Below are 25,589 nucleotides of genomic sequence, written 5' to 3' on the forward strand. Positions count from 1 at the left end.
TAGGGATCATGCATAATGTAAAGCAGAAACTGCTAACCGCTGACTCAGTTAAGCTAGTTTTCATGCACATGAAGAATTGATATTTAACACAATTCCTAGGATTCTCACTGCTTTAACATCATGGAAAGAATTCAGTTTCTTACAGATAGCTAAGAGAAAAAGAGAAGGCAGTTCCTGCATAAAGCAGCTTCGAGCATTGTGAATTTAGATGTTGTTAGCTTTTTAGTTTCATTTTTATTTATACAAAGAGAGCATAACAATATCTTGCATACAGTTGCTCTGTAAATGAATTTAAAAAGTAACATAGCCCCTGAAAATTTAGCACATTGTTGCTTAATTAAATGCTATAAATTGCATATTAGGGCAATATATGACTCTTCCGGTTGTTTCCCTGGGAATTCTGCACTTCTATGAAAAAACGTTTCTGAGGGGACACATGGAAGCATGCCAGATGCTTCCCTAGAGCAGCATGCTCAGCGCTGCTCACACCCGCACATTACATACATGGTTTTTCAGTCGCAGGATGACGCCGTGACATAAAACTTACAGCATCTGCTGTGGAGTGGAAGAAACTGAGATGATTATATTTCCCAGAGTACAGCCAATTGTTTAAGTATTTTTAAAATATTTCTTTAAAAAATTTATGATATAGTTTGGCAGTTAGAATAATTAAATAGGCATATATTGAACTGATGATTAATACATATAAAGGTACATGGCTTAACCCAAAATATGCAACTAAAGCTCATTATGATTAGGTTTTAGATGTCACTGAAAAAGTATGGGTTCTCAGATGAATGTATATTAGAGAGACTTTCACTGTTTTTGTTGTAAAATTAAAGCGCACTCCCAAAGCATCGTGAAGACCCACTATGTCCCTAAAAAATAGTCTGTTCACTTCTCACCCGTGGCTGCTATGTTATTTGGTCATAATCATCAAGTGTGCATTGCAATTTCCAAATGTATCAGTTAGAAGTTTAAAAATAATGAGCTTGATTATTAGTGCCAATTTAAATAATTTTCATGTATGCAATTTAGAGACTTATTATTAATACATTGTGAGCACCAGAAATGTAACTCATCTTCCCTCTGTCTCTGTCCTTAGAGTTTTCTGTGTACTACATACTCAATAAATGTTATTGGACCAATAACAAATAGAATTAATTGTCTATAAAATAGAAAGTGATTATTTAAAAGCTAGAATAACTTACATAATAAAATAGAATCAGTATAGAGAAATCCAAAAATAATGTTCCATAGCTATTCCTGATAGGAATGATTGTATGTGTAGTATTACATGATTTATCTGCCAAAACCTACATTGGGACTGCGGCTGGCAGTGCAGCTTAGTGTCTAAGTACAGGTTTAGAATCTCGAGGCTGTGGGTTCAGTTCCCAGCACCGCCCCCCCATAAAAGACAACATAAATGAACAGCTTCCACACTGAACATAATTCACATGCAACTAAAGGTAGACTTAGACCCATCAGCATTTGCCTTTACTCATGTGCCGTGTGTGCATATTTAACCTTGTCATATTGACATTATTTAAGTATCCTTTCCCACCTACACACCGGTGCTTTTATCTCTTTTCCTAATCCTTTTTACAGAATAGATATTTATATGCAATTTCATTTTTTCTTATGACAGAATATTCTCCATGGCATACTTCACTAATAAACTAAATATTGTAACAAAAAAATTAGAGTTTACAACAAGCACAGAGACTTTGCTTCTCCTAAGGAGCATCTCATGGAAAATTAGTAACAGAGCAAAATCAGATCTGAGAAATTTGTCCAGGAACTGTATTGATAAAGGCTTATCTCATTTAAACCTGGCTTCAGAGAATGTCCCTTGGTGGCTTCCGGGTGAGACACAAGTTCATGCAGGTCCTCCTGGCGGAGCACCTTTAGAGGGAAACGGGTCTTCCCCGAGGAGAGCAGAGTCTCCACTCCGGAGCAGGGCCAGACTCCGGGCTGGGACACAGGCAGCTGCTGTCTGGAAATGCAGAGTTAGGATTGTCCTGCACGTACTGATTTAGCTTAACAAAAATATTGAAAGCCAAACTCACGTGCAAACTCTCATCTAAGGTTCTGTAGTTTTTTGTTGCTAAAATATCTCTCCGATTAGATCAACTTTGTTTAGTTGCCCTAACGCTTTCACACTTCTGCCAAGCACTTTGCCAAGAGTCTAATCTTCTGCACCTGACTTTCGGTAATGTTAGCTTTCAGTAATTTCTCGCAGTGACAACCTGCCACCCCACAGTGCCCACTGCCTAGTCTAACGACCCATCCTTTTCCCTCCCTTGGTAGGGAGAGAGGCCCCTGTCCTTCCAGTTCTGTGCCACTGTAGGCTTTTCTCTTCCATTTCACATGTCATAATCTCAGATATAACTTGATTTCACATCTAGGACAGTTATTGATAGCTTATGGATATAAAGGTACACCTGTAATGCAAACAGTGTGATCAGAAGAAAATTATATTGGGCTTATAAAGTGTATTATTAAGAAAAAATAGGCCCAGGGAGTGGCACAGTGCCTGCCTGGCAAACGCAAGGTCCTGAATTCAATTCCTGGTACCAATTAAATAAGGTAAATAAATAAACAGAAATAAATAAAGTTTACTATATTATGTTATCACGATGGTTGTCTCTTCCTTTTCTAGTCAGTAGTTCATGCAGATACAACTGTAATCAGGAGGAAACCGGGAAGGTGGCCGAAGGGCGCATGGCCTATTGTGGCTCCTGAGGGAGAGGCCGCTTGGGCATCTGAGGCCGACCCAGCCTGCCCCAGTGTCCTCTCTCCCTCAGGGTGCCGCGGGCAGTCCTCAAACACAGAACCCTCTCCAGAATTTACCACTTTTTGTTTAACATAAACAAGCATTAAGAGCTGAAGGTGAATGTGTATCTATCAAATGCTCTCTCTACCAAACTAGCACATTCTATCAACCCCACACTTTCTCTGAGAGGGTCAGTGCGTCAGAGTGCAGTCGGTGACGATGGCTTTCTCCCCTATTTCACCCATTAGAAGAACAGCCTTTCCTTAGGCGTCCGACGTTTGTGAACACCAGCTGTGCGCATTCAGGTTGGGCTTGAGTCTGCAGCAGAAAGTTCACGATGATAGCATCAGTGAGCTGAAAGGACAGATGAGATGGTCGGACAAAGGGAGAGAGACCTCTGGGTCAAGCACTGGCCCCGTTACACGCTGGTCCTGGGGCTGCCGGTGTCCCCGGCCCGCGCAGGGCTCTGCCACAGTCCTCCCTATGGAAGGAGGGCTGCTCACGAGCAGTGTGCTGATCCCTCCTCGGTCTCCACACTCTTTCCCACACTGCACTAGGTGCAAGCCCAGAAATTCTGCCAGAAGCGAAGCTACACTCCTTCAGCCCTCTGCGACTCTCAGAACCGCACAGAATAAAAGGTTGGAGTTTTCGGCTGCCAGCTTGGAGGCAGTAATTCCTCCTCTCCTCGGAGCCAAATGTATGTGCAGAGCAGATGAGGCCGTGGGAGTGAAGTTGGCAAGGGGGAGAGAAATGAGCCTATTCTCTTTGGAAAAAGAAAGTATAATAAATATCTGCATCACTTAGATATTTATTATTCACTTAGAAATGTTTCCTATTTGGAAAATGGAATATTTTTATCTGTAGAATAATCTTAAATCATAATATTATTTTGCTAAATATTTTGGAATGTTTTATTTTTTATTTGGGGGCATAGAGATTGTTTTAGTAACCTGCATGTATAGAATTATTTGTGGTCCTTTTTCTAACAAGATCTTTATTTCTAATGCTGAAATTTCTATATTTAACCAATGACTCATGTGAAGATAATGTGCTCCAACAATTCTGAGAACTAAAAGCAAATATACCTCTGAGATAATGATTATTTAAATTTTTGGTTCATAGAGATAAAGCTGTCTGACATGAGTATGGATATAGTAGCCAAGAATTCTCTCATTTTATTTCAGACTTGTTTTTAAGAAGTCTCTTTATCGTACTTGAGATCCCACATACGACAGGCAACTTGAAGACATTTGTTAGCAGAAGGTCTCTGAAATTTCATCTCTCACTGTCCTCGAAGGATAAGTTGTAGAAGGCACTCAAGGAAAGCGCTCTTGCCCCGCAGCTTTCCTGGTGCTTCCGGGCCTGACTATTCTGTGCCTGATGGCTGTTACAGTGGATCACTGGGGTCTTTTTGTGGACTCTTTCATTTTACCGTTTTATGGCGTCCTTCATTACTTGGAGCTTGCGTCCAGAAGTGCACTGTACCTTTCTTCCAAGCAGTGCAGCTTTAATATCGTTTCATGGGTTTTGTTATTTCCCAAACAATAAATGGAGATCAGATAGTCATCTCTGGCGTTAGTTTGGGAGTTTTCTTCGTTGTTTGCTTACATTTGTGTGACACACACACACACTCTCACTGTGTTTTCAGACACAGAAAACAAAGGAAAAGGGTGAGTTTCTCAGAGTCCTCAGGGGGCAGCTGGTGCTGAGGGGGGCACACACCGAGACCTATCACACCCTGCCCTCAGCAGAGCCAAGCTGCCGCACAGCAAAGGAAGCCAGCAGCGGAGTGGAGAGAAAACCTGCAGAGTGGGGAAATCTCCCTCTACACCTGGGACAGAGGATTAATATCTAGAATATATAAAGAGCTTAAAATATTAGACCCTCCCCAAAAATGAAAGACCCAATCAAGAAGTGGACAAGTGAAATGAACAGACACTTCTCAGAAGTACAAATAGCCAACACATGAAAAACGATTCAACGCATTGGCCTTTAGAGAAATGCATATTAAAACAGCACAGAAACTACAGCTCACCTCAGACAGAATGGCCATCATCAACAAATGCTAGTGAGGCTTCATTGGGGAGAAGGAGCCCTTCTGTGTGATTGGTGGGAAGGTAAACTAGTACAGGCACTAAGGAAATCAGCATGGAAACTTCTAAAAAACCTAAAACTTTGACCCTTCTAGCTATCTTCCCCCAATAGCTAAAGACGTCATATTACAGCAATACATGGACACCTATGTTTATAGAAGCACAACTCAGAATAGGTAACTCTTGGAAGCTGCCTGTGAGTCCATCAACACATGAAGTGATAAAGCAGACACGGTATTTACACACAATGGAGTACTACTCTGCCATAAAGAACAGTACCACACGATAGCTTGCGTATGCTTAATCCAAAGAATAAGCAAACTGAGGAGCAGAATGAGGGCCCACCAAAGGAAATACGAGGCAGATCTTATGCAAATGAAGAGGATCCAGAGACCAAGGGTGGGGGAGGGAGGCGGGGAAGGAGGCAGGAAAAGGACATAAAAATGTAATATGTGTCAGGTATGCAGACCCACAGTCCACAACCAAATATTACAAACGTGAACTATGGTAATGATGATAACACAAAAGCTGGGGGAGGGGACCTAGAGCGAGGGGAGGAGAAGACGGGGAGGGCACGGGGAGTAATGTAACAGCGTGTGCTGAGCACTTGCACCTATGTCCTGAGGTGAAGAGAAGCATCATGTACGGCAAACACATGCTAATAAAAAATTGTCATGGAGGATAATTGGGTATTATCTTTGAGTACCTACTGTTAGTTTATGAGAATCAACCCTATGGGACCAGTGACTTCTGTGCAAAATGTGACTTAGTTTAAAATGTTACCCTATTTTCAGGAAAAAAAAAAAAAAACCTCAGTGTCATCAAGTACAAACATTCACATGGTTTAATGTGTAACTCCAAAAACTACGTTTACCGCTGGTGATTTAGCTCAGTGGCACAGCACCTACCTACTAAGCACAAGGTCTTGAGTTTGATTCCCTGTACCAAAAGAAAACATTAATTTACTAAAATAGCACTGTTTTAGTATTTAGAAATGGTTACATTAAACTTGTATAGCTCCAGTCAAATATATAATGTTTGAATTCTGCCCCATGTGGAGAGTCACTGAAAATATAATTGTACAGGGCTTCACATTAAGATTACTTTGTATATTTCTTCCCTCTCCTGTAAGCCTAAGATTGGGACTTGGTTTTTCCTATTGGGTAGTAGTTGGTTTTTAGAATTCAAGCTCACTGTCACCAGAGCTGTTGTAGCGTTAGGAAGGAGCAACAATATCTTCATGATTGTCAAGTTGAATGTGAATTGGATTCCTGTGTGGAGAACCGCCCTGGTACATAAACTGGAACTTGCACTATGTAAAATTTTCTGTGCTGTAGTATAAAATCAAGTAACATACACTACCATTTTTTACTTAGATATGGAGAATAACCCCCTTGGGGGAGGTTGATGGTGGTGGTGGCATGTAACTCTTAAGGGCCAGGAAATGTGTGTGCATATGCATGTGTGTACATTTGTGTGTGTGCCCACCTGTGTGTTTGTGTGTGTATTTCTGGTTCTATGTATGTACATCTAATGTCTAGAGTAATTCTGAAAATTTTCCATGCCTCCTGTAGAATATGTTTCTGTCGTTGAGAGCATAGAAACACATTAATTGTCGAGACGGTAGAATTTGGCTAACAAGCTTTGAGTCTTTTCTCTTGCATCACAGTTACAGAAATGACACATCAAGCTCATTCTCCTTGGTAAGGAAACCACATTCTAGAGTGAGACCTCAGAGTGCTGTTGCACTGGTGGTTCCTGATGTCAATGGAGACCACTTTTTCTAGTTCTTTCTGAGGGTATCATGACAAGCTCTTTACAAAGGCAAGATTTTCCTATAGCTCCTAGCTCTTCCTAGCTCTCAGTTTGGAAATCTTCAATAGAATTTTCCAACAGAATTTGGAATCCCTAAGACAACATATGTCACCACTTTTTGGGTTAGAATTCTCTGTTCTTTACCTTCGGGCTGCCTACTTTTATCTCCATTAACCTTTTGCCTTGACTATAAACATTTATTGAAGGCTACCTCCTTTGTCGGTCCAGTAACTCCAAAGGTTAGTGAGAAGTGCATGCCAGTTTGACCTGTTTTATCCACATTAGATGATTCTAATTATTCTGAAGAAGCGACACTTTTGACCCCTTTTGTCCTTGTCAAGTTTGTCTAGTTGTGGGCTGTCTAAACCTGAAACGCCGGGTTCATACTGTATCTAGGGGAGTGCATGGATTTTTGTTTTTTTTTTATATAACTTACATTGTGGAGCCTCAAAAGTGCACAATATTTCTGTTTTCAAAAAATATCCAGTTCAGCTGAAATTGCAGGCACAGATTCCGTGCTTTGAATTGATTTATCACTGAAAGAGATATACATAAAATGTAAACTTGAACTTGGAGAAACTTAAAGGTTATTTCAAAATGAGGAAAATGAAGAAAAATTTTGTATGCTTGAAGATAACCTAGGTTTCAAGAAACCTTAATATGACAGCAAATTTTTACATTAAAAACCGTTCTCTCTTGATGCTACATGATGCTGTGGTCTCAAGGTCTCCCCTCCTGTGTGTCCCCATGGTCCCCTGGGCAAAGACAGGAAGCGGGTGATGGGAAGTCACACACTGGCTCTCACAGGGTCAGTGTGGCTGTGGCTTGAGTCTTGGCTCCTCCTCCACTCCCTTGGTTGAACGGCTGACTTTAAAGGAGGCCTCAAAAACAGACTGATGGGAAGGGACTGATCACTAAAAGTTACGACTGTCACAACCTTTTCACTGTGAGTGGTCATTCAGTCTTGACTTCCATGAGAATCACTGTGAACACTGTCAATGCCTGAGAATGCCGAGGATTTAGCAAATGCTTACATTTGAGTCCTTTGAGTCATGTGGCCACTCTGTAAAAATTTGAGGCACATCTATAGTATACTAAGCACCATGCTGGTTGATTAGCACAACTACCTAGTGATAGAAATGGTTATCCCATTTTGCAGATGTAAATTTTGAAATTCAGAATGTTGAGGTGATATTACACCCAATCGTAGAAGCAGGTACGATCATCATGATCATCATGGTATCATGATCATCACGTTCTCCTACTTTAAAGCAAGATGTTAAATATAGGGAATGATGTCATTAAAGTACGAAGGACTGTGGAATGATCCTGAAGATTTGGTGGCTCCCCCTAAGGGAAAGTTGTTCACAGTTCTAACACATGTACTCAGAAAGTTTCATGACTTTTTGAACCATGAATCAGTAAGTTGGAATACCTCTTGTATTCATTTTCCATTGCTGCTGAAACAAACCATTTTAAACAAAAGCCTATATATGTTTATTGTCTTTCAGTTCTGCAGATCAGAAAGCCAGTGTAATTCCCAGCAGACTGAATTCAAGGAGCTGATCAGACATGTCCCTGTCTGAAGTTCTAGGAGTTCCCTGTTAAAAGGGCTTGTTGGGAGAAGGTAGCACCTTCAGGTTGGGGGAAGTCTGTTTCTCACTTTCTATAAACTGAGGCTCTTCTCACTTCCCAGACCTGCCACACTCCTCGGTCCATGGACTCAGCCTCCAATTTAAAGGCAGCAGAGACAGGTTGAATCCTTCTCAGATCCATCGCTCTGCTTTTCTTTTTTCTCTCTTGTCTAACTCTAAGAACTCATAAGGTTAGATTGATGTCTTGGATGATTTTACCATCTTGTGGCCTTGAGCCTTAATCATATGTTTATAATCCTTTATCCGGTCAGGTGAAAAATCCCCAGGTTGCAGGGCAGTGGGGATGGCCATCTCTGGGAGCCTTGTCCGCCTAGCGTCCCTTCTGTATCTGCTCTGTTTTCCAAGATGTCCAGTCTTTACCCTCTGTGGAGTGTAAATAAACATGTTTTCTTCCTTTGCAAAATCAGGTAGTTAAACAAACTCAAGGAAATTTAAAGTTGCTTCTCTTAATATCCTAGAATTTTTATGAATCCTTATTTTGAGACATAGAAAAATGAACCTAATGATCAATGTGGATATTGTTATTTTCTATTCATGGGTTTTCTAGAGTGTAGATTTCATACACTCCTGGCTAACTCCTTCCTTCTCACTTGGTAATCTTCTTGGAAGGCAGTAAATCTCTGCAAAAGTTGACTCCTTCAGAAAAAAATTGACTCCCATCCTGAAAACTGTAATACCTGGTCCCTTGAGATTTTTTTTATCTACTTATTACTTAGTTGATAGCTTAGGTATAGCTTTCAGCAGACTTCACTCCATTCTTTGCTTTGGCGGTATTGGTTTTTCAGCAGAATAAATTGTTTTCCTTTCAATAACAGTCCCTTTTGTTTTTTTCAAATTGAGCATTTATGGAACATTTGACTAGTTATTTATTTATTCATGCATTTATTTTTACTTTGCATTTATCCTTTATTCGTACATGTTTGCAGTGCCTACTGCTTATGTACTTTGGGTGAAGTTGATACATGCACAGATTTAAATCTTTTTTGTCTCCTTTTCCTTCCTTCTTCTCTCTTCACTCCATCTCTTGACCCCTTCCCCATTTGAAAAAAATCATCAATATAATTTCTTAATAAATAAGTTCTCCCTGTGCTTGGGCATAAAGTTAGCCAGACGTTTGAAAGATACAGTGCTTTGCTTATCATTGTGGAAGGAAAGACATTAATGAACTATTGTTAAGTGACACGATCAACTCTTCTTACGCCTCAACATGTTTATGGACAGAATTAGAGAACACGCTGTCTGAGGGAAGTCCTGGAGCAGAGGAAAAGAAACAGCTGACAGGACAAGTGCTGAAGAGATGGGAGTCACTGGTGCTGTTCCACAGCAGGTGGAGTGCGGTGAGGGTGAATAACCCACCTGGCTTTGCCCAGGGCTTTCCAGTTTTAACACTGAATGTGTGTTTTCCTAGAAGACGGTTTAGTCCCAGAAAACCCGGGACACTTGATCTTCCTACCGTGGTAACAGCGGGAAAAAGAGCTTAACATAGATACTGGTGCTGCCTTCTTCCTAAAGGAAATATTTACCCATTCAATTAGCAATTCTCTTGTCTGAAAAAATATATATGAGGACCAAGAAAATAAAGAAAATGTCTAACAGAGTGCTGCCACAAGGAGCATAAATCCTGGGGCCCTCGTTGTTTGTGCTTTGAAAATCTTTATTAGCTTCCTTCCGCATGTAGAATGAATCCCAGTTTCCTGATCCATAGAAGTCCTTCCATGTCTGTTTCAAATCTGTTCTCCCAGATGTGTGCTTGCTGTGTCTCTTCCATCGACAGACACGAGTATTAGTGATGGTCATGCTGATGAAAACTGCCTTTGTAACATACTGAGCAGAGTTTTGAAGTTTTTCTAAGAAGGTGAGGCAGGGCCCCAGACCTTCCCCCTGTGCTGCCTGCGTTCGCAGTGCTCAGCCTCTGCCACGCTGTCCCCGAGGCTCTCAGTTCCTTCGTTTACACTTTGAGGTCTGTCCTGGAGGGTGCCTGCTGTCTGACCTCTCCTGAGATTCTCAGGACAGGGGCTTCTCCCTTGCCCTCGTGGGCCTCAACCCTGTGCACAAGCCTGAGTGTGCACGTGCCTGAGTGTGCGCGTGCCTGAGTGTGCGCGTGCCTGAGAACGCATGTCTGAGCACTTGCTAACCTGGGCCTGTTCACCTGTCACCAGCTTTGCAGAAGCCACCCGTGTCTTTCATCAGGAAGGACTCACTCATCTCCCCGGCACAAGTAAATGAAAGACTGAGGTACCGACAAATCAAGTGCTTGTCTTTACACCCAAAAATTTCCTAAGGAATTTCAGTGATCAATATTTTTATCTTATGAAAAATTATAGGTGATTTACTGCATAGAAATGCACCTGGCTTTTCTATGGAGTGGAAAGGTTGTAATTTAAAACAGCTGTCTACTATGAAATAAGACAGTTGCTAGAAATAAGGCCTGTTGCCAGTTTTGAAACCTGTTATTTGAAGCTGAAGGGAGGAGCTGTTACAAAGGTGACCACTGACTCCCAAACGTGCGGACTCCTCCCTGTGACCACCCCGTTTGCCACCTGGAGACCTGGGACCCATATCTGTGGGCTTACCTGTTGCTCCATTGGTGAAAACAAAGATGTTTATTGAATGCTGAGCCTCATAGTTGATTGCTTATGGATGTGACCGTGCGGATTGAGTACTTCTCCTTTGAATAGAGAACTAAGTAATAATTGCTGATCCACTGATAGCAGTATAGATGACTTAAGAACATTTTTGCATAGATTGTTAGAACATAAAATTACTGTTTTTACAGGACTTTCAGATAAGTGTTTTTCATGGTTAAGTTTGCTATTAAAATACATTGTTAAAAAATTAAGAGCATAAGTTTGATCAAAATAGATATATATTAATATAACCAAATATATATAGTATATTAAATATATTTAATGTAGTTACTACATTTAATATACTTAAATATCATACTTATAAATTATATACTTTATATACATAAAATATTTAATATCACAAATATATTAACCAAAATATGATATATAGTAATCAAAATTATTAATCAGTGTTCTAGAATTTGTTGTATTTGGACTGGTTTACTACCCCTTCTGATTTCACATATCAAGTGTTGTTGTTAGACTTCTCTTGAAGTTTCTCTCTTTTTTTTCTTTATTAAAGAGAGTATTTTACATTGATTGTTGCCCTCCGTACTCTAATTGCTTCTCCAAGCTCTGGGAGAGCCTTTGTCCCCAGTGAGGTTAGTAATCCGGCTCTGCCAGGAACTACGACGGCTGCAGCCTATCACCCCGGGGTGGGGAATGGACTGTCCAGATTCGCGGGAGTTTGGAAGCCCCGGTCACGCAGAGCTCCTTGCGAGAACACGCCCTGTGCCAGTTTGGGAAACTGTGGTAGCGCAGAGCTGTGGGGAAGTCCCAGGATGGGCTGAGGTCTCCTTGGGGGACCCTATCCAGGTGCAAGATCAGTTCGCACCTCACCTTGAGGCCCCCACGTTGTCCTCCGTGCGGCGGTTCCGCGGCGTTCGACTCGCAGAACAGGGGCTGGGAGCGATAAATCCTGGCTGCGCTGCACCCTTACTCCCCGGGAAGGACAGCGCCGCTGAGGCTTTCTTATTTCCTCCCCAGTTTGTCTCGCGCAATGTAAATTTATCACAAGAGATTTAAAGATAAAGAATTTGGGGGCTGGGGATTTAGCTCAGTGGCAAAGTGCCTGCCTGGCAAGCGCAAGGTCGTGAGTTCGGTTCCCGGTACCGGAAAAAAAAACAAAATAAAATAAAATAAAATAAAATAAAAATAAAGATAAAGAATTTGGATGCCAAACAGCCAGAAATATTGACCCTGTGGAGCCTTATGTTTGAAATATACACCGACTGTATTTTGCTGGAAAGTAGGTCTCACCTCCCTGCTTCTCAGCAAGGGACATCGTGCTTTAGTTGCTGTGCATCTGAATTCATTCAGGATCCCTTTTTGTAGCCTTCCTGGAGACAACTACAGTGGATCAGGAGCATTATTGTTATTCCGGCTACGGGCAAACTATATGGCCACACTTCACACAGGGCGAGGGTAGGGCTCGTTATTCATTCAGTGTAAGTCCCTCCTCTAATATGAATGTTGCTCAGGATAGAGCTTTGAAATGGATCCTGATTCTTTAAATTCTTTCCTGTCTGTTTCAGGAAATAGTGAGATCCTGTTGATAGGAAAGTACAATGTGTCTAAAGTTCACTTCTAAACACTCGGCTCTTTGCAGGGAAAGCCATCTACATCCTCTTTATAACTCAGGGCCCCAAGAGATCTGTCTAATCTCGGAGATCTGATCCACTATCATTTAGGGGGAAAAATCTTTGGCAAACATTCCACCATTCAGATTAGTGAAAGCAGCGGAGCCTTCAGCTTCTGTTGTCTTAAGAAAGATACCAGAAGACGGGAGAATCAGGAGCTGGATTGTGGTTTGGGAGAGTCAGTTGTTTGTAAAAATAAAATGATTAGCACAGTTATGATTTGAGTCTTTAATCAACCACAGCCAACGGCATCTGTTTGTGATCATTCTTTCTGCAGAAGACGAAGGCTCAAGTCCCCATGGTGCTGACGGCCGGTCCCAAGTGGCTGCTGGATGTGACTTGGCAAGGCGTGGAGGACAACAAAAACAACTGCATCGTGTACAGCAAAGGTAAACAGATTGCGTCCCTGCCTCTGCGGAAGTCCTGAAGCTCGCGCCTGGCAAAGGGCACCAGTGCGCTGGCATGGGCGTCCTAGGAAGTTTGACCCCCTCTTTCCCTTTACCTGAGTGGCTCTCACCTGTATTTTCACCAAAGCCTTCCCTCTCTTTCCTGGTACAATGTAAACACTGCCTCACCCACAGTTGTGTGCACTAGTGGTCTGATGGTCCCCTTCCCTTGCGGTTTGTGCTGTGGAGAGCCAGGGTTTTGAGGGTATGCCGAGCCCCTCTCAGGGTTAGCTGTCAGGAAGGAAACTCCTGTTACAGTTTCGGGATTCAGGTCCAGGTACGCGCTCCAGAGGCCCTGCCTGCCACGCAGCTTCCTGAAGTCACCGTGAGGAGAGGCAAGCTCAAAACACAAGCTTTGCAAAGCCCGAATCCTGAAGGGCGGGAGCCCCGTTGCGCGGAAGTCAGTGGCTTGCAAAGCGCTGCCTTTGATTTGCTCCGTGTGACATCAGCCTGGCCTGTTCCATGTCACAGCTCGCTGATGACGTCCCCGACTGACTCGCCAGCAGGCAGCTCCGTTCTCTGGTGCTGTGCTGCCGGCCCCTTTCTCCACCTTTCAGTGTCCGCCCCTAACTCTGCACTCTTCCAGTGAAATCCCTAATCGCACTGCTTCGTAAATATTGCAGAACCTTGTGCTTCTCATGTTTAATTTCTTTCCGCTTTCTTTTTTTTTTAAACCAAATAGACCTACTGAGATCAAAGATTTACTTGCACATTGAACCTAGAAACCATAAAAGCATACACAAGAACAAGCAAGTAAGCACCCCTATCAATATATTAACATATAAAACACTAATCATCACATCAAAGACTCTGAAAAACTTGCTAGAAACAATTACAACTTGTTCCTATAATCATTACAGTTTGTACCCTTATAAGAGGATTGCCTCTAAACTACCACGAGCCTTTGAAAGCTGAAACACCGGAAAGAGGGAATTTGCAAGCTAAAAAAACAAGCTGCACACCAGGATCTGATTATGCTCCTTTCTCTCTGTAATTACTGGTCCCAAAACCACTAATTTTCTAACCTGCTGTCCGTGAGGATGGTCGTGGTAGCTCTTAGCTAAAAGGGAAGTGGATATTCTTTCTGCATAAAATTTAAAAATAGCCCAGCGAGTCGGTCCTGGGTTCCTCATGGCACACGTGTGGTTAGTGACCTAGCAGGACTGTCTAATCCCAGGGCACCAGCCTGGAGCCAACTTTGAATCTGGGTTTTGGCAACTCCGAATCCTGCGTTCTCCACACGATGCCACTCTGCCTTTCCTCCTGCTGCTGCTAATAGGTGAATAAACCCCTGGAGTGCTCAGGCTGCTTTACCTCAGAAAGTACGAAGACCACGTGTAAAAGTGTAGCACTTTTCAAAAAGCACTCCCTGGTCCCTGAGATGACACAGGAGCCCGGGACCTGAGGTTGCACCTTTGTTCTGCTAGCACCACAGTGCGTGTTGGTGCTGAGGCTCTGAGAAGTCCTGCAGCAAGCAAGTGCTGAGGCCCGAGAACACCTGCGTTCGTTCACCTCCCGAATTTCTCTCGCAAGTCCAGTTGGTGCCCTAATATCTGGATTCTGCTCGGGATCACTGGGGTCCGTGGTCCAGCAGCGTCGAGGATGCTGTCCTGGCTGGGTCAGGAGCTTTTGTCTGATGCTTCTGTCTCCCCAGGCTGCGTGTGTAATGAGGCCCCTCAGGGCAGAAGGGTTTGACGATTTACATCTAACTTGAACATCTATGGTGTGTGAGCCATTCTCGTAGTGAAGCGTTCTACATCACTTGAGGTTCTTTATGTTCCTGTGACAGAGTCAGTTGAAATTGGCTTGTGTAAATACATTTGTGTGAAAGAATACAGAGAGAAGGATTGGTCTGCTTCTGTCACTGAGACTGTTATGTCAGGAATAGCTTGATCCAGCTGCTCCAACTTTGTCCTCAGACTGTCCCTCTGTCTTCCCATTTCTATCTCAAACAGGCACTGGTCTCAGATAGTTTCCCTGACGCTGGCAAACTGTACTTTCCCGGCTGCACAGTAACACCAGTGATGAGAGAGTGTGCTGGGTGCGTTGTGACTGGGGCTCTTGACACCCCTGTCCCTTGAACAGCTCGTCACCAGCACCGTCACACTAGCACACCAGGGTCCTCCTTGGAGACCTCTGGGGTGAGACGGACGAGTGCTCATGAGTCCAACAAGTGGCTGCTCATGAGGCTGGGGTCCCTGGCCCGGCTGCAGCCTGTCATTCCGGGTGTGCCCAGGGCACTCACTAAGGACGGAGAATAAAGGCCCAGTGTCACAAGTGTGCTGCTCCATTGTTGCCTGCATGAAAACTTCAACTACTTATGAAGTACTTATGAACCCCAGCTCACAGCCTCATCCCAGGGCCTGCCTGTCACGGAGCCCATCCGTAACTACGGCACCCACAGCACAGCCTGGACCTGGCTCCTAGCAAGGGTGAGGCTCTGCTTCCATCCCTAGTACCCGCCGACACACAGACACGTGCATGCACGGCCGTGCAGGCACCCACACAACACGCACACACACACACAATGCACACACATCAAAACATGGATTTCATGTGTGCAGCATTTTATAAGTAGGGCTTAACGGTGAGATTTTGTAAAATAGTATTTTCTTGCAGGATAAAGATACAAAGATAGATAGACCACATGACATGGAGCTATTACCATTGCAGAGACAGACTTGGTTCTTAGAGTATTCTTAAATATGGGCTAGTAGCAAAATTAAATATAACTAAAAAGCTTTCATGTCCTGGTGTCCATCAAGTAATTGTTATAGCCCCGTATTCTATCGCTCAGAACTGTTGGACAGGCTATCATCTGATTTTATCAAAGCAGAGAAAAAGGCAGTATTTGTCATTAACATCCTAATCTGATGTGCGCTTTTCCTGCCTCAACTATCCCCGGTCACTCCGCGAAGTAATTAGGTCATCCAGACAGTGAGGCCCAGACTGGTTGGGTCGTCTGTTTTTGCCATTATTCTCAGAGGACTGCAGATCATTCTAATTTGCTTATCTCTGGTGGAAACACACTTAAAAGCCCAGGCTGGAGGTGGTGGGCCTTCTGCCGGGAGAGATGGTGTGGCCTCCACTCAGGTGGAAGAGGGGGAGTCTCCCAACCCTGTCCTCTCCTTCCCTTGGAGAGGGAACCTCCCCTGAACCTCAGTCTCCCAACCCTGTCCTCTCCTTCCCTTGCCATGTGCAGTGAGAGTCCTTATTTTCTAAGGTTTTTCAAAGAATGGTGACTACATCATATATGAAATATATAGAGGTCACTTGAGAGTATTCAAATTAAGCCTTTAGCACCTTGCATGTGGGTTTGTCCATTAAGTACTTGGCAAATCAGGTGTCATTTCATTGCTTAGTTCAGCCTGGAGTTGTTATTTCAAAGCAGCTGTACTGTTCAGGTCCCCAGATTAAGAGAATAAACTTTGTCAACCAAAAGGATGAAAAGCTATCAGCCCGGCCTCCCTCGCATTTTCCCCATAACAGGTTTTCTTCCTTAGGAGATCCACAGTCACTGGGAAATGCAACCCATTGACTGCACCTCAGGCAGTCACTTACCTTCTCTGTCTGCTGGTTTCTTAGCCATTGAAAAGGGAGTAGTGAAGCCTGCACAGCAGAATTTTGTGAAGAAGCAGCCATGCACCTGCTTGTATATGTTAGGTTAAAATTATGTTGCCGATTATTTTATATGCAGCCTAATTTTCCCTTGTGGTCATAAATCAATGCGAGTTCAGGGAAAACAAAGCCAGGCCTCCATGCTGGTATTTCACAAGTGTGTAGGAAACCATGGTCATCTGGTGTTTGATCTATAGTGAAGAGATACGGAGTGATGCCATGGGTCCCTGTTTGTCACTCTGGATCCTTGCCTTTCTGTGGAAACGAGTCACTGAATCAAAGTCTAAAGCCCCAGAAAACGATGGTTTTCTGCTGGTCACATGATACTTTAATTTTTAATGAAAGTTGTATTCAGTGCTACTGTAAAATAACGATGGTGTCAGTAATTGATAGCAGTTATCATTTATTGAGCTATCCTAGGCACTGTTCTAATCACCTTCCACTTTTTATTCACATGACAGCAAACTCTTAGCACTATCGTCATTTTACAGATGAATAAACTGAGGCTTAGACAGGTTAAATAAATTCAAAGATCTGTAGCTCATGGGCAACGAAGTTGGAGTTCCATCCTAAGCTTGTGGACTTCACTTCCCAGGTGTACATTGAAGATGCCATGTGGTGGCCCGGGGTTACAGGTTACAGGTCACATTTACGGACGTGCTTACCAGAAAAGAAAGTGCTGCTCACCACTCTGTGACTTTGTTTTAAAAAGGAAGTGTCTAAGAATTAAAAATGGCACCAAATGTTAATTTTGGGTCAATTCTTTTGTTGCTTTTAAGACTAGAAGAATTTAACCTCACTTAGAAGACTGCATAAACATCCCAAAGTCACTCTGTGACCATCTTCACACTTCTAATTTTATTTGTTTGCACCAATTTAGCCATGCAGTTAATTAATTTACCCCTTTATTGATTGTCATCTGGGTTCAAGACCTGACTCTGGGCTCTGTTGAAATAAAGACAGAAATTCTCCTGTGGTCCAGGTGAGCAGTGTGAGGTCTCCACGGTAAGGACAGTTGTGAAAGTCTGGACCTTCTTCTGATTTACGGAGAGGCCCTGGTAGGTGGTACTAGAATTTTGAAACAACTGTGTCTAGGTTAGCAGCCAATCTTCAAGGTGATCTACAAGTTCCTGTTAACCTCACCACGAGGTCTAATAGTATATAAATAATAAACTAATTTAAAAGAAAAAATGTGTTCTCAGTTAAGCATGCATTGTAACTATTCAGTCAATTCATAGAAAATGTATAACTGTCATCTAGTTTCACAGTATTCTTAAAAGAGGGTGAGTGGCTGAACCAAATATTTAGCAGTGGGAATTATAAAATCATAAGGCGATTAACTTAGCTAGTCTCGGAATTCCAATATTGCTTTTTAAATGACTTCAGGATATAGGAGGTACTAAGGTTATTATCTGTTATCAGGAATACAGTGGAATTGTACAACTGGATAATAACCAAACAAACCGACACAATGTAAAATTACATTATCAGTGTGTTAAAACAAAATTGCGCCCTAAAGGAGTCCACATGCCAGCTCAGAGCTGCAGTGTAATTATGCTTAACTCTGATAATTAAAATACAACGGAGATCAACAGAATCATTTTCATTAAGAAAATTATTAATGATGGCGGTATAACAGTAATTGATTGCAGAGCACCACAGGATAACGCGATGCCGAAACCCAACATGTTTCCTGAACATCTGAGGCTCTTTCTGGTGGCGTTTTGTCAGAATGAGAAACATATTTTGAGGAGCGAGCGATTTATTGTTCCTGTTGTAGGAATGAGTGGTTGTGACAGTGGCTGCTTTGGGAAACAGCAGTTTTGACTGCTGTCATTTGAGGGGTTCCCAAGGTCAAGGCATGTGACCCGCCAGGGCCTGCATTACTGTCACAGAGCCACCTTCTCTTGCAGACTGCAGGATGCAGTCACTCCGACCAATACTAGGCCTTCTGTCATTTCTGTTTCTCGTAATGCGTTCACTGTTTGCCCACCCGTGCTAATGATTCACTGGTTATTTCAACCCCAGGCTGGATGTACTGATAGCTTATATTCTTAGTCATTATTAACGAGTGCTACATGATGTGAAAAAATACATTTGTTTGCTTATGCTGGGCACTACCATTTTTCTTAATGAGGTACAGGTAAATAGCCCTGCATGATAATATCATTAATTATTTGAGCGAGTTAGATGTGCTATCGTGAGCTCAGGAAAAAAATACCCTAAACCACCCTAGACCTTGCACAGATGAAGCTTCCTGTCTCTTAGGGGTGAAAACCCAGTTAGAATGTTGGCAAATGATAAGAACTAAGACTCTATCCATTTTATAAGTATAAAAATGCGAAATGAAGAGCGGGGTCTTTGGAGAGGTGAGTCCCTATCGCTCAGGGATGTAAGTTTGTCATTCAGAGAGATGCTAATCTCGAAAGCTACCTTCAAAGTCTCTCCGTCAGCTCAAGGAGGGGCGACTCCTTGGAGTATATGCATCTCGAGTCAGATACTGTAAATAGTTGTTAAAAACACTGTGTCACACAGAAGAAAATATTCAATTACAGCTCCAGGTAAAATGGGCACAATATATGGTTTTATGTCTATGCTGATTGTAGTTATATTTAAAATTGTGTGTATAGGGAACAGAGTGGAATGGCACAATGTGTGAAATTAGGTATCTCTGTAAAGGTGACAGGATTAGGGGAACATTTTCGTATCTTTTGTGTGCCTGTGGTGTTGTGGGTAGAACCAAGGCTTCGTGCTGGGTAAGCACTGTGCCATTGAGCTATACCCCGACCCTGGAGCTTTCTTGTAAATAATTTCCTTCTTCTTGATTGTCTTACAACTATAACTTAAAAAAATTGCAAGTGAAAATCCCTCTTTGCCCTCACTACATGCTAACTTTGCTTTTGTACACAGCGCAAACTGCAGAGCAAAGAGACCTTTGCCTTATCCGCATGCTTTCTCACCTTTAGAGTTTAGCTTATTTCCCGGTGATAGGGTGATTTTTCTTAAATATGCCATGAATGTCCAAAAACTGTGCTTTTCAAGAGACAGTTTTCCACATAAAATGCTGGGGCACAGGCCCTGCCCCTTGCATGGCAAACTTTACGGGGATACAAATTAATACGGAACAATCCAGGGCTGCAGAGGCCCCGAGAAGCTCTACTTATGACGTTGTGTGTTAATACTGAGGTCAGTAGCACATGCCCAAGGGGAGGGTGAAAGAGGATGCGGAGCTCTGGCTGAATATTTAAAGTTGAGCATCATTTTGCGAACTAGGGCGAAGGCGTTTTAAGGAGTTTGCATTGTGGGCCTAGAAGCTCACAGGCTGTGATGTACAGTGTTCATGCAAGTTATCTGCAGTTTAGTCAGAGCAGAGAATTTGCAGATGATCAGGGATGGGCAGTCTTCCAGAAGTTTGAGGGCCTCGTATCAACTCACTTCAAGGCTTCATGAGAAGACTGGGTCCTGCAGACAGTGGAGAGCTACTGATAGTTCTGAGGCATCGATAATCAAAGTGAGAGTTTTAGGAAGATAATTGTGTCAAAAGGTAGGCTTACGTCCGTCCATTTATAAAGCCAAGCTGTATTTGTTGGGAAATGATGTTGGTGGCTACACCCTGCTGGAAGACAGTACTAGGTCATTCTTCTTGGTCTTCTTGTTAATTGATTCCCATAGTTTTTCAGAATCTAATGACTCCCATGCCACTCACTCTACCAGCGTCATTTTCTTGTCCTTACTTCCAGGGCACCTAATTCGGATTCCATGGGTTCATTATTCTAATTACTCAAACTTCCATCTAAGTCTCTCTTTCTGGCCTTTACTGGCCCGGCAATTCCCCAGCCTGACCAATCCAAATCTCTCCTGTCTACACCTGATAAACAAATTTCGGTGAATTAATATTTATAGAGTGCTTAGAATAGTAACTCATCCACAAACAGTGCTATATAAGCATGTGTTCAAAAGAAAGCCAAAGAATCCCCGCTGCCCCACCACCTCCAGAAAACAGCAGTGCTGATTATTTTATGTTACACTAGACCACGGGGAAATGGGGGCCCTCAATGGAGGCACCCTGGTCATCTGAATGTATTTTTCAAATCACCCTTCAAGGGGACAGTGTTAGACTTTTGCCTTCTCAAGTATTTAACGTTCGCCATGAGAGGAAGACCTTGCTTCTTGTGTCAAAGAGGAAATGAAGAAGTGGGACTAGCAATCCCTTTGCAATGACTTCCCATCACTGTTGGCCCAAGTGTAAGGTCCAGCACAGTCTGCAGAGCCAGCTCTGACCTGCTACCTGTTTTGTGAGTGAAGTTTTATTGGCTCAGAGTCGCCCGTCTTCTTTAACATCCTCAGTGGGTACTTTCACACGGTGACATCAGAGCTGAATGTTGACAGACAGCATCTGGCCAGTGGAGGCTGAAGTGCTTCCCGCTCGGGCCTTTCCAGAACAAGCTTTCCCAGCCCTGCACCACTCTGCATATTTACTCCCAGGCCTAGCAGCCCAGAGGGATCAATCTGCCCTGGATCCCTGTGGTTTCTTTCCCCCATTGCTCTCTGTGCTCCACACAAGGAGCTCAGGAACCTGCCTTTGCTTGAAAAGACAAAGAATGTCCCTGCTGCTGTGTCTCTGACTTCCTGCAGAATGAAGCCCAGATGTTCCCTTCCCAGACAAGAAACCCCTTGGTCTTCTTCAGCTTGCACTACCATAACCAGATATGGAGCCTGCGGGACTTGAACTGCGGATCTTACTTCTCATGGTTCAGAAGGGTGTCGCAGCCGGTGTTGGAGTGGTGAGGGCCTCCTTCCTGGCCTGCAGGCAGCAGCCTCCGACTCTGCCTTCCCAAGGCTGAAGGAGAGGGAGAGGTGTGTGTTGTGTCTGCTCCTACAGGGTGCTGTCCCAGCAGGAGGGATCTACTTCCTGTCCTACTCGCCTCTGTACTGGGCAGTGCTTACTACAGAAACATGTAATGCAAGATGTGCAAATAGCTCAGATTTAGGTGATCAGCTTACAGTGCCCGCCCACAGAGTCTGGTGTGGAAGAGCGCGAAAGGGCTCTCTGTGCTCTGGGGACCCACAGTTTCCAGCCAAAGGTCTGGAGCTCATGTTAGTGTCCTGTGCAAGTCCATATCAGGAAGCAAAGGGTCTGTGCTGGAAGCCAGGAGAAGACATCCAAGGCGAAGGCTGGAGCTCCTCAAAAGAAAGAGAGGCGAGCCTTGTTTCTCCACTTCCCTTTTGTACCATTCTGGGGATGGTCTGGTGACAGTGGGTCTTCCACACCCAGAACTATGCTGACCCGATTTAGCTGGTCATTTCTTACTCAAATTGGCACAATTGACTACCACAACCTCCCAAAGGCCTCCGCTCCTAACACCACCACCTTACTGGGGTTCCAACATGATTTGATAAAGAGCAAGAACATTCCATTCATCATGTCCTCACTTTTTTGATCTTCAGAGGTGACATTTTATTGTTTATTAAACATTTCTAGTGTCGATCTCACTGCTAGAATGGGGGTTCTTGAAGGACTGGAGTTTTGTCTGTTTTATAAACAGTACATGACACACAGTAGGCATCCAGGAAATAGAAATAACTGAAGAGAGGATAATCCAGTAGATTGCAGCTTTCTCCCAAATGTGGAGAGAAACAGAAGACATATGTTTAATAATATTCCTGAAATCTTCACATCAACTTTGTTCAACTTTCTAAGATATTCTTAAAATACACTGTAGCTTGGTTACTGGATTTCAGCTATACCATTTATAATTTATATTTTTGTTCTTAGTTCCTCTTTTCAACATATTTTACATAGATATGATTTCCTATATCTCTCTGAAGATAGGACGCTCAGGAAGTGCTGTGTCTCCCTCCTGCAAAGACCCTCTCCCGCCTTGTCTTTACCTTTTCCTGCCCCCTGTGTCCCGGTCTGGATGTGAATGTTCTCAGTAGGTTCAGGGCGATGAGCGTCTGCCTCACTTGTGAAGAAAAGGCAGGGTGGGTAGACCAGAGGATGATGCCACCCTGGAGACCTGGTCCTCAGTTACACTGTGTGTAGGTGTCCTGAGCACCTCCAGAAGTTTCCTGAGTCCTCCCGGAGACTCAGGAGCTGCAGGCAGCATTCAGGGACTCAGTGGAAAGATGGAGCCCAGGAGTGTGCAGATATCCCTTACTCTTGTCTGGGGGCCTCTGAAGCACCTCCTTGCCCACCCCATGTCCCTAGATCTATAGCTTCCCCCTTCCGGTTCTCCAGACAAGGAGCAGGAGATGTCACTGTGCTCGCCAGGACCTGGCAGGTGTGGTGGGAGCAGCTGGTCGTCCCTCCCTGTCTGCCCTTCTTGTTGAAGTCCCCCTGCCTGGGCTTCCTGGTCCCTTCCAGAACCCTGCAGGAGTGCCGCTCGCCTCTTGGCGGCCAGTTACCGCTCCAGTGTGCGCCATCAGCTTTCCACGCCTGCCCTCGCCCCTCGCCCCTCGCCCCACCATGTTCTTGTTTCCAGTGTTTAGTTCTCTGTCTTCACCCTCACTGTCCTTTTTCCTCCTCTGCTGTCATTCTGGTGAGAGGGCGTAGAAGTAATGCAGGGAACCACCCACTATGCTCCCCAGGAAGCCTCTCGGTGCTCTTATCTGTGCTCCAGTGAGCTTCCTGCTTTCCCTCATTGTCCTCCTGGCCCCCCGAGCTTCACCCTTGCCCTCCGTGCTCACCAGAGAGTATTTCCTGGACGGCTGTTAACCACGCTCCCTTCTCACTCATCCTGCACCGATATCCTCTCCTGGTCACACCCAGTTAAGCAAACTTCTTGGCAGTCCACCCTTGCGCTTCAATGTTCTTTGCGTGAAAACCCTCTCGGTGCCTTTAGGAGCCCTCTGCACCATGTGCCCTGGGGTGGCCCTGTACACTGCCCCTTAGGGAAAGGGATAGTTCAGTGGCACAGATCACTGTCCACCTCTCTTCCCCAGCCGGCAGCTCATGTGTGCATCCACTGAACTTTGGATGATTATTTCAGAGTTCCATGTTGCACCCTTTGGGAAACTCCAGTGTTACTAGTTCAGCATCAGAAATTACCCGTGTGAGAAGCATTTCAGAATCCATGACCCACAGTGCCATCCTCGCTTGAGTCAGAGAAGTATTGCATGTCCAGTGTAAGATTCAGAAGGCTAGGCAAGCTGCGTGGAGAGGACTTCCTTGGAATGTCTGCGTCTACACAGCATGCATTGTGCTACCTGGATCAGTACGAGTGCATGGAAAAGCTTGAGACCAGTAAGATCTACACAGATGCAGTGGGTACTGTGAAGCCCCACATAGCATGTGTTTGGGGTCTGGGCGCGGATATCAGCTGCTGGTTTCCTCCAGGCAGGTCCCTCTGAGCCCCTGGGGTATCCAGCGGTATGGAACCTCTGTCTGAGGTTCTGCCTTTGACTGAGGAAGCTGCCTGAGGGCTGGGAATGCATTAGCATGCAGAGGGCTCAGGGATCACACACTGGCTCTCACAGGGTAGAACATCCCCGCTGAAGGGCTGGGTCAGGAAAATGGAGGCTGAAGTGGGAGCAGTAAGATCTTTCTGTCTCTGTTTACGTGGTTCTATCCACTCCCTATTGAAATTCAATAAGACTAAATTAGCGCTAGCCAGTGTTTCCTTTGGAAGTTCAGTATTTATCATCACTTTCTGGTGCCCATTGCCAATAAAGATTTTCAAGAATGACTGCTGTACTGTTCAACAGCTTTTATTCTGCACTGTCTTTCAGGAAATAGACGTTTCGGAGGGTTTCCTGTGAAAACTTAGCTTTACCAAGTATTCATCAGAAGGGTTTAAGATTTCATCAGGAATTTGGTAGCATGAGTAATTCATGATATTTCTCTCCCCTCCCAAAGACATATAATTTGTCTAGAAAATAGGAAGAAGTGGTTTATAGTCTTTCAACGTCAGAACTTGTTATGCAAATAAACTCTTATGCTGTTATAATTTGAGCATAGGCTTCTGCATAAAACTGTGTTTTACTTCAGTTAGTTTCTCACCTGTGACGTCAGAACGGCTTGTGTGTGCAAATAAAGGGCTCTGTAAAGAATATTGAGGACAAGTGAAGTTTAGTTTCAGAAATTCTTACCTCAAGGTTTTGCATGTTGATTAGTGATATAGGTAAGGAACATTTTATCAGTAAGATGAAGTCAATAGAAATGTAGTTTAGGAAAGTGGACAGGAAACTTAATTTTAATTTTACCCTGTAAAATTAAAAAAGTACTGGGTATTGAACCAGTACTGGCTCAATATAATAACCAGTACTGGGTATTACAGTACTGGGTATTGAACCAGCCCCATGTAAATGCTGGGCAAGTGCTCTTGCATGGGGCTACACCCAGCACTATGGTTTCAAATGTACTTCCTGAATCAGTGGTCTCAAGGTACGTTAGTGTAATCATCATCGTACATATGCAAAGATGAAGCAAGGTGGAAAAGGCCCTGACGTGCTCTTTGCGGGGTGCGCACCGGTCAAGCCATTGACATACGGAGTTCTGCTGTGTGCCCGTAGGGAAGCTGTCCACTTCTCCCAGTGTGTTCCAGTTACCCTTTATCTTGGTTGATACTCGGGTGTAGTTTGTCTGTATCTAGGTTGCCCCTTTCTTAAAAATCCCCTGCCTTGGTATTTACTGTGTGGTCAGCCCGACAGTGTTAGAAACACAGAACCTGGGGCCCATTCAGCCCCTCCACCCGGATCTCCACTTCCTCAGGCTGCCAGGTGACTTGTGCATATTGAGGTGTGAGGAGGCCAGCTCCAGAGAACACTGGTGTGACTTTACCAGCAAGCTACCTGTGGGACGGACCCCCTTCACCTGCTACCTTCTGGGGTCGCAACTCTCTGGTGGAGAATTGGTTTGCGTGTTAGAGACAAATACCAAACACAGTCAGAGCATATCAGTGTCATGAAGGAAACGAG

The 25,589-nt window shown here is 43.9% G+C and overlaps 1 protein-coding gene across 1 annotated transcript in view; it reads left to right on the plus strand.

Annotated features, from left to right (window-relative positions):
* The window catches only part of Zfpm2 (zinc finger protein, FOG family member 2), a 337,351-nt gene that overhangs the window by 190,370 nt on the left and 121,392 nt on the right, over window positions 1–25,589 (plus strand). Inside the window, exon 6 of the mRNA XM_005381999.1 lies at window positions 12,884–12,995. Within this exon, the coding sequence (XP_005382056.1) occupies window positions 12,884–12,995 (112 nt within the window). The remainder of the gene's footprint in view (window positions 1–12,883; window positions 12,996–25,589) is intronic.

This window comes from Chinchilla lanigera, unplaced genomic scaffold, assembly GCF_000276665.1.
Source record: "Chinchilla lanigera isolate Chin_1 unplaced genomic scaffold, ChiLan1.0 scaffold00016, whole genome shotgun sequence".
Taxonomy (NCBI): Eukaryota; Metazoa; Chordata; class Mammalia; order Rodentia; family Chinchillidae; genus Chinchilla; species Chinchilla lanigera.